This window comes from Pseudoliparis swirei, chromosome 3 (assembly GCF_029220125.1).
Source record: "Pseudoliparis swirei isolate HS2019 ecotype Mariana Trench chromosome 3, NWPU_hadal_v1, whole genome shotgun sequence".
Classification (NCBI taxonomy): Eukaryota; Metazoa; Chordata; class Actinopteri; order Perciformes; family Liparidae; genus Pseudoliparis; species Pseudoliparis swirei.
Window position 1 is genome coordinate 23187032 of NC_079390.1, and position 14433 is coordinate 23201464.

Sequence of the window (14433 nt, forward strand, 5' to 3'; positions counted from 1 at the left end):
AGCTGTCAACTACTAGCACCACATCTCCATGCTGGAAGTTTCTCTTCAACCTTGACCATTTTTGCCGTTCCTGGAGGAGAGGTAAGTATCCTCGAGTCCATCTGGTCCAAACACCGGGAGACGATCCGGAAGAAACAAACCACGCCGCGTCCACTGGGACAGGTTCAGGTGGACATGGAGGGTCGAGGACACACACGGGTTAGTCTCGAATAGTCTCTGCGACTCGTGCTGCGCGGCGAGGTCCGTCCTGCTCTACTTCTTCTTCTGTTGTGTTTAACGGCAGCTTGCTTCGTTCTTCTTCTTCTTCTGGGAGTTTTGGCGGTTGGCAAGCAACTGTCTGGTGCATTACCGCCACCAACTGGACTGGAGTGTGGATCAGGACGACTATAACTTCTTGCCTTATCACGAAATAATAATTAATAAAATAACAAAAACAAACTAAACTAAAATAAATAAATAAATAAGAACATATAATATATATATGTATTAATACATATACCCATATATAAATATACATATTACACACACATACACACAACATATACTGTATGTAAATATATATGAGATACATTGTATATATATATATATATAGTTGTGCTTCTGCCACCATTCCTTTAACCTCTTTTGAATGATACTTTTGGTCTCTGATTTACTGAAGCTGACCCGTAAAAACACCACGTGCATCCCCATCATTTGAATTCTGTATCGTGTTTGTTGTATTCCAATGAGGAGGTCCGGTCTCCGGTCTGAATGACTGTTCTGTGTGCTGTCTCATGAGGAACTGGAGTCCCAATAGATGATGGCCCTCAGTGGTCTTGTGTCCTCTGACTCCCTTTGTAATAATTTCCCCTGTCTTTACAACAAATTCTGGCACTATAACAGCTCGTATAGCGTGTCCCCTAGATTCTTTAATGTGTCTGTATGGACCTGGACATAGCTGTTGTATCTGTCAATATGTGCTTGTAATGTCTGGACATTATCCTCCTCTCTCCTTGCTCTTCTTTTTAAGTAATGCAAAGTCTGCTGTTGCCTCCGGGAGTATCCACGGTGCTCTTGCTGGCAATGGAACTGTTGGACTGAAGTTTAATTTGTCAATGTTCATTTCTTTTGCTTTCAGTACTTCTGTCCATCCAAAGCTTCTGGTCTCCCTCCTCTCCTTTTCCCAGCAGGGCAATAAGGTTTCCCGTGTTGGATGCTCTTCACTGTTGCCCTGTAGATTAACTCAATAAGTTAATGCCAACTGTGTTCTCCGTAATACATCTCTAATCATTGATCTTTGCTGTTTGTTGTCTTGCTTTTCTACAATGCTTATGAATTGGAAAAAGTGTGTACACCAGTCTTATTTATTATTATTTCATATGTTGTATCGTCTGCGTATTATGACAGCAATAGGCGTATATGGATTGGCGTGAAGACTTAGTGCTGGGGGAAACTCTTTTATTTTCTTTTTTTTAAATTATCAGGTTGTTCTCTGCGGCCACACTGAGCGCTGACCGCCGGTTAAGGGGCCCCACATACAGGTCCAAAGGGTCAAATTGGGTAAACATGTCAGAGCGTAGCTTTTTCCCCCCGGGCTGTAGTCACAATATGCAAATACAAGAGAATAAGGCCCAATTTGACCCGTTGGACCTGTTCTTGGGCCCCCTTAACTTGCAGCTATCGGTTCCAAACTTGAGGGTATTCATATTCAAATGCCCTTCTTTGAATTTGAAAATGATCCACATTTTGAAGTTGATTGAAAGTATGACAAATTAACTTAAAGATGGCTTTAAGGATGGTACAAGGGATTTCACCCGATGACCTCAATGTATTATATTTAGGTAGATATACTATGTTGAATTTAAAGCAGTAAGGTTATATTTTAGAGACAATTAAGAGGTCAAGGGCCAGCCTGCAGAGTAGTGTGTATGTGTGTCTGTGTGAGAGCAGCTCAGTGTATCCTAAAACATCCCCCAGAAGCCTATAGCAGCATATCATGGGGCGGGACCAGGTGAACCTGATTCAGCCCGAACTATAAGCATTGATAACAAAATAAAGTTTTTTAAAAAGTGCCTATTCTTTGGTTTTTGCTCGAAATAACAAATCCAAAATAAAAAGGGTCTATCTCTGCAACCACAAAGGCTATTTGAATTATGTTGGTTATAATGAAAGGCAACACATGAGCTTTTGTTCAGATGTATACATACTAGTTTATATGTTACTGGTTGAGAGTAAATAAAGACGAAACAGAGCAAAAATAGAAGTTTCAGGTTCACTTAGAAAAAAGAAGCACTTTCAGGATGGTTATCTATTGGAAGGATAAACAACAAAACTTTAAACTGACAAAGATAATAGGACAGTATGTGAATAGTCTCTCTGCAAAGTTTGACTTTGAAAAGTGAAGCAGAAAGAGTTAGCTTTCAGTAATTAAAAGCGACTCGAGGGAGAAGTGGTACCCGTTAACAACTTGATAGCACAATTATAAGAACGGTAGGGTGGCAGAGAGAGCCAGGAGTGTCAAATTATCAACAAAAAGGTTCAATACAATTCAGTTTATTTTTTTATAGCCGAAAATCACTAATTACAAATTAGCCTCAGAGGGCTTTGAAATCTGTAAAAATACAACATCCTTGACCTTTGAACAAACATCAGATCAGGAAAAAAATCCCCCAAAACAGAAAAAATACTTTCACAGGCGAAAAAGGGAAGAAACCTTCAGAAGGAAGAGGATGGACAGAACAATAGATGTCATGTGTACAGATGAACAGTGTAAGAGTTACATAAACACATTGAATGAATCTGACAATATATGAATAGTTCATACCAGGCATGGACCACGACCCAAAACGCTACAATCCATGAACACAGGAGGTGGAGAGGAGAGGGAGAGGGCATCAACAGGGCCACGGCGCCAGGAGGCCAGCCCACCAGGCAGGAGGCATCATGAGAGGCCAAAGAAAATAAATTGATGTGCAGCTTCATCTTAGCTGAATAAACTTAATGTGGAGTTTGCATGAACCATTCCAGTTTTTAAAGTATTTAACCACATTTTTTCCCAGTGTGGACAGTTGAGTGTTGTCTCAGACTTTGCCCTCGTCTGAATGTTTTACCACAAACGGAACAACTGAATGGTTTCTCTCCTGTGTGGACACCCGAGTGTCGTTTCAGACTTTGTGCTTGTCCGAATGTTTGACCACAAACTGAACAACTGAACGGTTTCTCCCCTGTGTGAACAATTGCATGTTCTTTAACATGACGCATTCGTCCAAATTTGTTGCCACAAACTGCACAAATGAATGGTTTCACTCCTGTTTTGGCTCCAGAGCGTCTCTTGGGCTTTCTCTTGTGGCCACTGCTTCCAGCAGATTCAGAGGAGCTGACTGATGTTTTTCCAGTTTTACAGTCAACATCAATTACAGGTACTTCTTTGTTTTGCAAAGGGTTTAAATGTGACTGAGGTTCCTGATTCTCCTTACAATCTTCAATGCTTCCAGACTCACATTCAGAGGATTGTGAAGTCTCCTCAGCAGTTTGTTGTGAAGGACTATCTGGATCTGATCCGACTTCCTCTCCACCTGCTTTCAAATGTTCTGCCTCTCCATGGTCAGTTTGTGTTGTCTTTGAGAACTGAGCTTCCTCTTCATCATCTCGACTCTTCACAGGAGCGAATGAGAACTTGATACCAGCCTCCTCCAGCTCTTGAAGCTGCTCTCCCTCCTGGCTGATCCTGAGTTCCTCCTGTTCCTCTTTAATGTGTAGGGGCACCGGGTCCTCCTGTTCCTCTTTAATGTGTAGGGGTTCTGGTTCTTCCTGTTCCTTTTTGATGTGTGGGGGCTCTGGTTCTTCCTTTTCCTCTTTAATGTGTGGGGGCTCTGGTTCTTCCTTTTCCTCTTTAATGTGTTTGGGTTCTGGGTCTTCCTGTTCTATTTTGATGTGTGGGGGCTCCGGGACCTCCTGTTCCTTTTTGATGTGTGGGGGCTCTGGTTCTTCCTTTTCCTCTTTAATGCGGGGGGGCACCGGGTCCTCCTGTTCCTCTTTAATGTGTGAGGGCTCTGGGTCCTCCTGTTCCTCTTTAATGTGTAGGGGCTCTGTGTTTTCCTGTTCCTCTTTAATGTTTGGGGGCTCTAGGTCCTCCTGTTCCTCTTTAATGTGTAGGGGCTCTGGGTTTTCCTGTTCCTCTTTATTGTGTGGGGGCTCTGGGTTTTCCTGTTCCTCTTTATTGTGTGGGGGCTCTGGGTTTTCCTGTTCCTCTTTATTGTGTGGGGGCTCTGGGTCTTCCTGTTCCTCTTTATTGTGTGGGGGCTCTGGGTTTTCCTGTTCCTCTTTATTGTGTGGGGGCTCTGGTTCTTCCTGTTCCAGACTGGAGCTCCAGTCCTGTCGCTCAGGGAGAACCTCTTTAATGATCAACAGCTGCTGAATGTCTGTGGAGAATAATAAAATACATTTAAACATCTTAAGAATCTCATATTGAACTATAATATTCAAGAGGTTTATCACCGAGTGAGGATAGGGGTTTAAAGGGGAGAACCTGAACAAATAAACGTCATGAAAAAGAAAGCGGAAGACACACTGTCATCTGAAAAGTACACCATGTACCTCTGAGGTGTCGTACAGTAAAAGGTACATGTAAATCCGACGTGTAGTACTGTACAAAGTACGTTATGTACCTCTGAAATATAGTAAAGTAAAAAGTACAATGTATCTCTGAAGTTTCTTACAGTAAAACGTACAATATGTATCTCGGAGGTCTGGTACAGTAAAACTCACAATATGTATCTCTGAAGTGTCTTACAGTAAAATGTAAAATATATTTCTCTGAGGTGTAGTACACTAAAAACTAACATATGTATCTGAGGTGTACATGTACCTCTGAGATCTAGTACCGTAAAAAGTACAATTTGTACCTCTGAAATGTAGTAGAGTAAAAAATACAATATGTGCCTCCGAGATGTCGTACCGTAAAAAAGTACATTATGTCCCTCTGAAATGTAGTAGGTTAAAACTTACAATATTTACCTCTGAAATTTAGTACAGTAAAATGTACAATATGTCCCTCTGAATTTTAGTACAAGTACACGTACCCCTGTGATGTAGGACTGTAACAAATACAATGTTTACCTCCTTGATGTCGTACCGTCAAAAGTACAATATATACTTCTGAGGTGTAGTAAAGTAACTAGTGATGGGTTTCGTTTGTGTTTTTTCTGACGATATCGGTGACAAAAAAAAAAGCACAATGAGGACATTAAAAACCTCTTCGGCCATATTCCCTGCAAAAGCCGTTACCATGGCCGCACTGACAAAAAACAGGTATCAGACTGTTGCGCTCGTAGCTACGAGCTAGCTTAAACATGGTTATAATGGCTAATTTATTCTTTGTTGGCCTACTTTTATGAACGGTACTAATCTGAGTTACGGCTGCTCGTCATCATCGGTCTCCATGTGCTCCGCAGGGTGCACGCTGTCACACACATGCCTCCACTTAAAGTTAAATGAGAGGCTATCGTAACCGGCTGACAGGGCGGAGTCACCAAAGAAGTTTCGGTCCGGGTGGCACCGGTTGTATGGGTTTTCGTTACCCAACCCTAATGTCGACAGGCTATGATCTATCCAAGTCCAAACGGGGCCTGTCATTACAGTCGTCATCCGTGTTGTCTTACCTTTAGACAGTTTGGTGGCCAGTTTGCCGGCCCTGCTCCGGTCTCTCTTTCGCTTTACTCCCTACACAAAAACAAAACACCTTAGACTTTCCACCCGACATGTGCCGATCAGAACAAGACCTTTTCAGTGACTTCGCTTCATGAGCTCTAGCATTCTGGCGTCAACATGAGTTGTGCATACGTAGTTGTTGCCGGAGGTCCAGTCAGGGTGGCACTGAGCGTGGAGGCGTTTCTGAACGTCGGCCTGTTGGTAGTACTTGGCCTGCTCGTCCTCGGACAGAGACTTCCACTGTGGAAAGAGGACAACGTTAATGAGAGCGGGCTCCCACAAACTCCCACGGTGCATTTGTGTCCCAACAGTTTGCATTATCAAAAGTTGCTGTCAAGCTGTGAATATTTAGAGTCAGAGGAAAATATTGACAAGCACACGTGCAGAGTGTTTTACCAAACTGTCATGACGGTTGTGCAGCAGCGAGAGCGTCGCAGAGCAAACACGCGTACCTTCTGCCCGAGAACGCCGTTGACCACAGCACACCCGCTCGTCTTCATTTGGGCCGCGTAGTTCGGCCTCTGCTCCTTCATGAACAACATGAAGGCGTTGGGCGGCTTCTTCACGTACGGCCCCTCATGGTGCTGCTCGAAGCGCTTTCTCTTTCTGTAGGAATACAGAACAATAACAGAAGCATTTTAGGAAGATACAAGACATGGCGAAATGCATCTTTCAGGCATGAAAATGGGTCAGGGGTGAAAAAGGTGAGAAGGATAGGGGCACGCGCGCGGGGGGAGGGGGGGGGTGCTGGTGACTTCCACAAACATCCAACATCGATGTTGGACGTTGTATGATAATCTATAGGTCCTCCAGTCTGACACCAAGTCAGTGATCGGGCCCTATAATAATAGTAATATTGTGTATAATATGGTCATTCATGAACCAACTTCCTTTTTTGTTGTTGGTGTGAACAAGTCTTTAAGTCTTAAGTTCAGCCATGACTCTGGTCCTCGAGTCTGTTCTGCCTCGACCCGGTTGTCACGATCTTCTATACCATACCTGCCATAAATATCATGATACTGATACAATACCATAAAAACAGCATACCATAAATACAATCCTGGTATATTTATCTATAATAGTAATAAATAAAATATCTGTATGGTTCACTTTTTACCAACTTGTTCAACACTTAACAAATGGCAGTAATATTAGTATTAATACAGCAAGATATGAATGAAACTACATGGTTCCATCATAGCATTGATTATACACTATGAGGCCGTTAGTCTCTGACCAGATGATACACAGTTCATCAGGATGAGCAGCTGTAGAGTTACAGAACTTTACAGACTGAACTTAAACATTTCACTTCTGGCATCTTTTTTTATTTCTAAAGCCGAAAACGACACGTCCCATCAAAGATGTTTTATTGCGAAGAGCACCACTCCACATTTTCTCTGTGTCCCACTCCAATCTCAAAAACGACGGCCGGCCAATTGACCCCCCCCCCCCTACCCCAAAACAAAAACTCTTCGGATCTAGACGATTCACGCAAGTCACCCATTTTGGTTTCAAAACGGCGAATTTTGCCGAAAGGTGAGGGATTCTCATGCCTGATCTTTGTCCACGCTGCTCTTTATTTAAAAAAGACAAATTATATTATTCATGTAGGAAACTTGGTAAACAAATAACTGACACTTTACACCAGGGGTCCCCAAACTTTATCATGTGAGGGCCACATAACTTGTCACTTCTCTGATGGGGGTCAGTTTGTAACTAACAGTGTGACGATCGCAGGGGTGCCTCAATGTAAACATGTATTGTTTTCCAGAAAGCCACACATAACCAAATATTAATAACCCCGTCCGGGATCGTGACAGAAAAAAGTCAGGAAATAAATAACACTGTTTATGAAATAAATAACCAAATACCCCTCTCTGTTCTTCACAGAAAAAAGTCTAGGATTTGACTGGCCAGACTGAAAAAATAAATCATAATTAGAGATGCACCGATCAGGTTTTTTGTGCCGATCACTGAAATCAGTATCTGCCGATCTGATAATACCGATCACGGTGTCGATTGAAGCATTCTATTTATTGTGTAGCATTATTGCCTAGGACTATGAGGAAATACATATATAAAGCAACTCAAACATTAAAGAAATTACATATTTCTTTAAACATTTAGGACTTTTACTTTGAAAAATGTCCTAATTGATACATTAAAATTGTTTGATTGCTATTATAGGGGATTTCAGATATGTATGGAACACATCTGCATCATTCATTTCCTGGAACTCTTGGGGAAATCTATTTATAGGACTTTTCTTAACATACAAAAGTCTGCCTTATTTTTATAAACTCTTCCTTGGTACAGTAAAAATGTTTGAATGTTAGCATAATTTAAGCTAAATCTCAGAAGCGATCTATAAAGATACAAAATCAGTTCATTGTTTACTTTTATATGTTAGTGTATGATTTGTCGACATCTTATTTTGAAAAGCGGATGTTGTTTCATGTGGTTCTTTCCGCTAACTTTGCTAAACCGGATGTTGTCACTTAAATCCTTCCGCTAACTTTATCAAAACCCTCGCGCGCTCCCGATGGAATGCGTTTACCGTGAGCATCTCTAGGGGCTCAGACATGTGAGAGTCGGCTGAGTCGACCCAGAGATTCAACTCGGGGACGGGACGCCGCCGGTGGTGAGGATCCTCTGACCTCTCACTCTGCGGCCCTCGCCGGGCGCATCGTCTCCGTTGAGGTGCGCGGCGATTGAAACGTCTGATAGTTCTCGCAGATGTTACGTCATCTGATCGGCCGTTTTGAGAACGCCGATCAAAACCGACAATGGGAATATCGGCGCCGATCAGATCGGTGCATCCCTAATCATAATGCATCTGTTATTGTTCAGGGGGCCGGGCCAAATGTGGAGACGGGCCGTATCCGGCCCGCGGGCCTTAGTCTACACTAACAACAGCTGTAGAGAAATTATATCAACGGGGAAAGAGGCCAAAACAGCAGAGTTCACTTACTTTGTCGTATCGGTGGCCGGAGCAGTTGGTACGGCGGCCGGTGGAGGAAGCAAATACACCGCCTGTCCACCTTGCCTAGTTCATAGAAAGATTGTGTTTAAAGAAAGAAGCACAATATACATCGGTGTACATCTGTGTGAGTGTATTACTTACAGGTATCCAATTAAAGGCAGGGTCTGGAACTTCAGCGGTGTAAGACATATCTTATCCTGGAGACACACACAGAGCAGCTGGTTAGAGAAGCTGCCACTAAAGACGATCTTACTGGTTGTTACGTCCCGTGACTGAGACGGCCCTGTTCCAGGAAGAGGGTCGAGCTATCTTTCAGAACTGGTATGCCTGGAGCAACACCACCTGAGAGGGATCACTTAATCAGTGGGCGGGGCTTATATACACCCTAACTAAGTGTTCCTCTCTCTTCACCTCTGAGCTGTGACCATTCCGTGGCATGGTGCCAAAGTGTAGGCCACCATGTGTATTTTCGAGTCAAGCTTGTAGGGGTTCTCTGCCATTTTTGTTGTGTCAATTTTCTCCTGTTTTGTGCTCAGACAGGGAGCTTAGTATTGTTTTTCCTTTCTTCTATGGTAGGTCAGTGGTATCTTTTGATTTCTAGATAGCATCGTGGTTTTGTTTGTTGTGTTGGCCTTGGAGACCCTGACGCCTTTTTCTTTTGCTTCTGTATTATTCTACCCTTTGTGAAGCCCTAACTCTGTGAAATAAACTCCCCTTATTTGCTTATGTATTTAACTTCATTGTTTGTTTCCCCCGTAGCTGTATCCCTTCTTTGTATGTTGCGGCCTGTGCATCCCTAGTTAACCGAGAGTCCGTAACACTGGTTCACTGATCGAATTAAGCTGCAATTATGTTGAATTATGAATTCAACTTGAGCTCAGCCAGACATGTGTAACTCTGGAGCAGACATGTCATACATTTATGAATACATGGTTTATTTAACCTAAAATATAAATGCATCTTACCAACTGTGGAGCTGCAGTGTAACCGGTTGTCACGGCATCGACGATGGGCCGGTCCTGTGAAGAAAGAGGAAAGGTTAGCCAGCCAGTTCATACATTTATGAATACATCATTTAACCTAACAAATAAATGCATCTTACTGGCTGTGGAGGAGCTGCAGAGTCCCCGGATGGGACGCCATCAATGATAGGCTGGTCCTGTAAAGAGAGAGGGAAGGTCATAAAACTCAAATGTATGGAAACACACAACAGCTAAACCAAATAAGCAGTTAAAACAATCTATATCATTCCTCAAGAAAAAAGAATTACTTGGGACAAATATTCTCTACTTCCACATATTTAAAAATAATGATTGAGTCAGGCATGAATAATATGCCCCAATGTACCCACCATGTCACGTGAGATGACCAACAGGTCGTCCAGGTCTTCACTCTGCAAAAAAATCATTGATTATCCAAACAGTTCTCAGGACACATACCTGCAAACTCATGAGGGGTGAAAAAGGTGACAACGGGGGGGTGCAGGTGAATTTTTTTTTTTTTGTCACCACACCACATCCACGTTGTTTGAAGCCTCAAAGCTTTTAGAACCACAACTACAGTCATTTTATTCTTCTGACCACAAATCTAAATAATGATAATAAACAGTTTAAGAACAAAAGGTTCTCCGCTCTGACTCAGCCCTATAATGAATAATGATAGTAATAACAAATATACATTGTCATTATATATAATATGGTTAAAGTCATTCATGAACCAACTTCCTTTTTTTTGGCCTGATTCTCCCTGAATCTGTTCTGTCTCTACCTGTTTGTCACGATACTCATATTATAACTTCTATACATATTACATACCTGCCATAAATATCATGATACCCGATACCAGAATTCAATACACCATACAAACAATATGGTACCATAATTACGAGACTGGTATATTTATCTATAATAGTAATAAATAAAACATCTGTATGGTTCACTTTTTACCAACTTTTTCAACACTTAACAAATGACAGTAATATGAGTATTAATACAGCCAGATATGAATGAAACTACATGGTTCCATCATAGCATTGATTATACACTATGAGGCCGTTAGTCTCTGACCAGATGATCCACAGTTCATCAGGATGAGCAGCTGGAGAGTTACAGAACTTTACAGACTGAAACATTTCACTTCTGGCATCTTTTATTTTTTAAGCCGAAGTCTCTAAAGCTCGCCTCTTCTCTCGCTGTGAGCTGCGCAGCGCAGTGTGCGCAGACAGCTCGACACGGAGCAGCGCGGCGCCTGATCGCTCTCTTAATGAAGTATCGATACTAAAATATGCTAAATCACATCGTGTTTAACGACGGGTACTTTGTTAGCATCGCTACACCGCAGCGTGACAGCAGTAGATGTAGCGGCTAACATTCAAGCTAACCTGAACCCCCAAACGCTGTGGACATCTGAACGCTGATTGGCCGAGACGCGACACGTCCCATCAAAGACGTTTTATTGCGAAGAGCAACACTTCACACTTTTCTCCGCGTCTCACTGCAATCTCAACGGCAGCGGGCCAGGTGACCCCCCCCAAACAAAAACTCTTTGGATCTCCACGATTCACGTGGATGACCTATTTTGAGTTCAAAACGGTGAATTTCACCGAAAGGTGACAAGTTTGCAGGTATGAGGACATGATGTGAATATGTTACACCTTTAACATGAACTCATAAAACACTGGGTGTTAAAGAGTAGTAGATGGATCAAATGTAACAATATTTAATGGAAAGAAGTTTAACAAACAATCAAAGCTCACGGTCGTGGGCAGGGATGGATTAACCAACGGGCCTACCGGGCCCAGGGGCCCATGAGCTCAGGGGGCCCCTGGGCCTGAGCCTCCGCGCGTGACGTCGCTGTGATTAACATTGTATATGCTAGGCTTAAAGGGTACCTGTAGTGCAAAACAATATGTAGCCAGATCAAAAGATAATGTGTTTCTAAAGGTTATTCATGCACTGACGGTCCAGTATTCAATAACAATACGTAGTTTAGGCTGTTCAAAGTCCTCAACTCCGACATGCGACATTGCACTGGAGCTTGAATATGTCGCGGGTGGTGTGACGTCAGATCGTTGATAGATCGACAGCCAGCCACAGCGGATGTGTTCAGAAACCAATGTAAACAACGTCGAGCGCTCGCAAACAAATGCTGAGAGATTGATAATATGGACGATGAAAGATTGTCTGATTCAGCAACTGGATACTTGTTTGAACCTTTAAAAGCAGACTATCCCCATTTAGTGAATTGTGACAGCGATGATAGCGATGATTCAGATGAAGTTGATGCCGAAGGACCGCCGGTCCAGATGCTTCACCGTGCGGACCGTGCACGCAAGTCGCGGACGCTTGGTGCAGTTGTGGGAAATGTGCCACAGAAAACAGACATAGAGTGCATTTGTTGTAAAGAGCACGGACTTATGTCCGATGATATAGCAGGGCTCTCAAGTTTTGAAGACAGGCAAGTGTGAGATTTCCATCAGCACCCGATACAGCTGACTGTTGCGCGCCGCATCGAGCCGAAAAGAGTTGTCGACGGGGTGCTAGTGACTATTTCTACTCAACAATCGATCGCGATTGAGTACCCGTGCATTCAAGGATTAAATCAGCGAGAGGTTTTTTCAGCGTGAGGAATTAGATGTGTGGCGGAGTGCGTGAGATAAGACCGAATGCGTGAGTCTCACGCCAATGCGTGAGACTTGAGAGCCCTGATATAGTGTCATTAGACCTCATCTGCTTCACACAAAAGAGTGAGCTTGATAGCTACATCGCGCATAAGCCAGCGCTGGAGATGTCTTTCATTGATCCAATGTTCGCCGACATGTTCGGGGTGCTAGTGACTTTCTTTGCTCCGTCCGTCCCGATGCGCGCAAACCGGTGTCGGAGCTCACGCACGAGACGGCGGGCAGAGGACTGTCAACGCAACACGAGAGACAGAAATGACGTGCTTCTGCTGTAATGTGGCGCTATAGAGAAAGTGACAGGGGCGGCCAATTTTTTATGTCATGCGATCTACCAATACTACGCGCGATCGACTGGCAGGTCGCCGCGATCGACGTATTGAGCACCCCTGATATAGATTGTGTAATTCTTGAGGCCACCGATCTATCCCAAGAAGCAACGCGTGTAGAAGTGGCTCCGGATTGGCTGAATTCCTTTCAACGACTCTACGTCATAGTTAGCTTTGAGCTGGAGTAAATAACTAGCAAAATGGCTGCGCCCACGGACTCGGAATGTTGACAAAGAAATGTAACCGGCTATGCGTGACTTGTTGACAATAGCGGCGGGGTAAATATGATTTATTTGATGCGCCGAATGGATGTAGCACGTTGTTGTTTTGCACTACAGGTACCCTTTAAGTCATTCATGTCAGTAACAGGGCCCCAATAGTCCTACTCAGGGATGGATTACCGAACGAGCCTACCGGCACCAGGGGCCCCTGAGCTCAGGGGGCCCCTAAGCCAGAGCCTCTGCGTGAAGTAGCTGTGATTAACTTTGTATTGATATGATGATATGACACGATGCGCCATAGCCGGTATATGCTAGGCTTAAGTCATTCATGTCATGGTCATATAATTCGCGTTATGTTGTCTGCTCAGCTCCGGTATCGTTGTTCCATACGGACTGTTTTGTTAGCGATGTTTTTTTTTTAAAGCACATTTAAATTAGCTTTTTTTTTTTTCAGGTGTGGGGGAGGGGGGGTCCTTGTTGACACGTCCAGGCCCAGGGGCCCGTGGTTTCTTAATCCGTCCATGGTCGTGGGTTCGGAGTGATCCAGGCTCCACAGGTACGAGCTAAAGCGGGTGTTGCTGTCTAATCCAGGTCGCTGTACATTCCACACCTCTGCTAACAGGTTACGGGCCCAAGATGACCCAGAGTTACTGGAGCTCAGCGGAAAACCACCGAGGGAAAAGTCTCACCGGACCACGAGTCCGTGAGAGTTAGCATACTATGCTAGCAGCATGAGTCAGCGCAACAACGAGCGAGTAGCTGGTGATGACGGCTAGTTTTTGACGTTGATTAAAAATATTATTAACTGTGGGAGACGAAGTTTATAACACGATAACATATTTCAGGTTTCTACAAAGACTTCCTCCAGAACTGGTTCCATCAGGTTAAAGTGGTAAACAAAGATAACCAACCTGCTCGTTGTAACCGGACTTCCGGGTTGAAAACAGCGTCCATTAGTTTCCGTTGGCGCTCGTGCTCCTCTTTCAAACTAGAAAGTTGCTCCTCGTGCTCTCGTGCTTTCAAACAGCCCAGATATCTCTCACGCAGCCGCAGTCAGTCCTGAACTCGTGTCCGTCTCCTCGCGGCTAGCACGCTGACGTCATGAGCTCCGGAGGACACCAGGAGACGATCCGGAAGAAACAAACCACGCCGCGTCCACTCGGACAGGTTCAGGTGGACATGGAGGGTCGAGGACACACACGGGTTAGTCTGGAATAGTCACTGAGACTCGTTCTGGGCGGCGAGGTCCGACCTGCTCTACTTCTTCTTCGATGGTGTTTAACGGCAGCTTGCTTCGTTCTTCTTCTGGGATTTTTGGCGGTTGGCAATCAACTGTCTGGTGCATTGCCGCCACCAACTGGACTGGAGTGTGGATCAGGACGACGATACCTTCTTGCCCTATCACCAAATAATAATTAATAAAATAACAAAAACAAACAAAAAATAAATAAGAACATATAAAATAACCATATATATATACATATATAAATATACATGCATACACACCCATACACACAACATATATATATATAT

General features: G+C 43.6%; 1 protein-coding gene across 1 annotated transcript; it reads right to left on the reverse strand.

Annotated features, from left to right (window-relative positions):
• Positions 1-2516: 2516 nt before the first annotated feature.
• LOC130211004 (zinc finger protein 853-like) lies at positions 2517-14144 on the reverse strand. Its single transcript, XM_056441586.1, has 10 exons — positions 13812-14144; positions 10026-10067; positions 9777-9833; positions 9640-9693; positions 8816-8871; positions 8663-8737; positions 6141-6294; positions 5821-5928; positions 5640-5700; positions 2517-4400 (listed from the first exon to the last, which is right to left on the reverse strand). The coding sequence occupies exons 2-10, from the start codon at positions 10026-10028 to the stop codon at positions 3019-3021; spliced, it is 1950 nt and encodes a 649-aa protein (XP_056297561.1). The 5' UTR covers positions 10029-10067; positions 13812-14144; the 3' UTR covers positions 2517-3018.
• Between the last annotated feature and the right edge of the window lie 289 nt (positions 14145-14433).

What these genes read in the sequence shown, in the direction of transcription:
- LOC130211004 (XM_056441586.1), bottom strand. An exon ending in ACACTGCAGCTCCACAGTTG is followed by an intron (nt 8,872 to 9,639) that starts GTAAGATGCATT and finishes GTGTGTCTCCAG; the next exon opens with GATAAGATATGTCTTACACC. An exon ending in ACGGCGTTCTCGGGCAGAAG is followed by an intron (nt 5,929 to 6,140) that starts GTACGCGTGTTT and finishes CTCTTTCCACAG; the next exon opens with TGGAAGTCTCTGTCCGAGGA.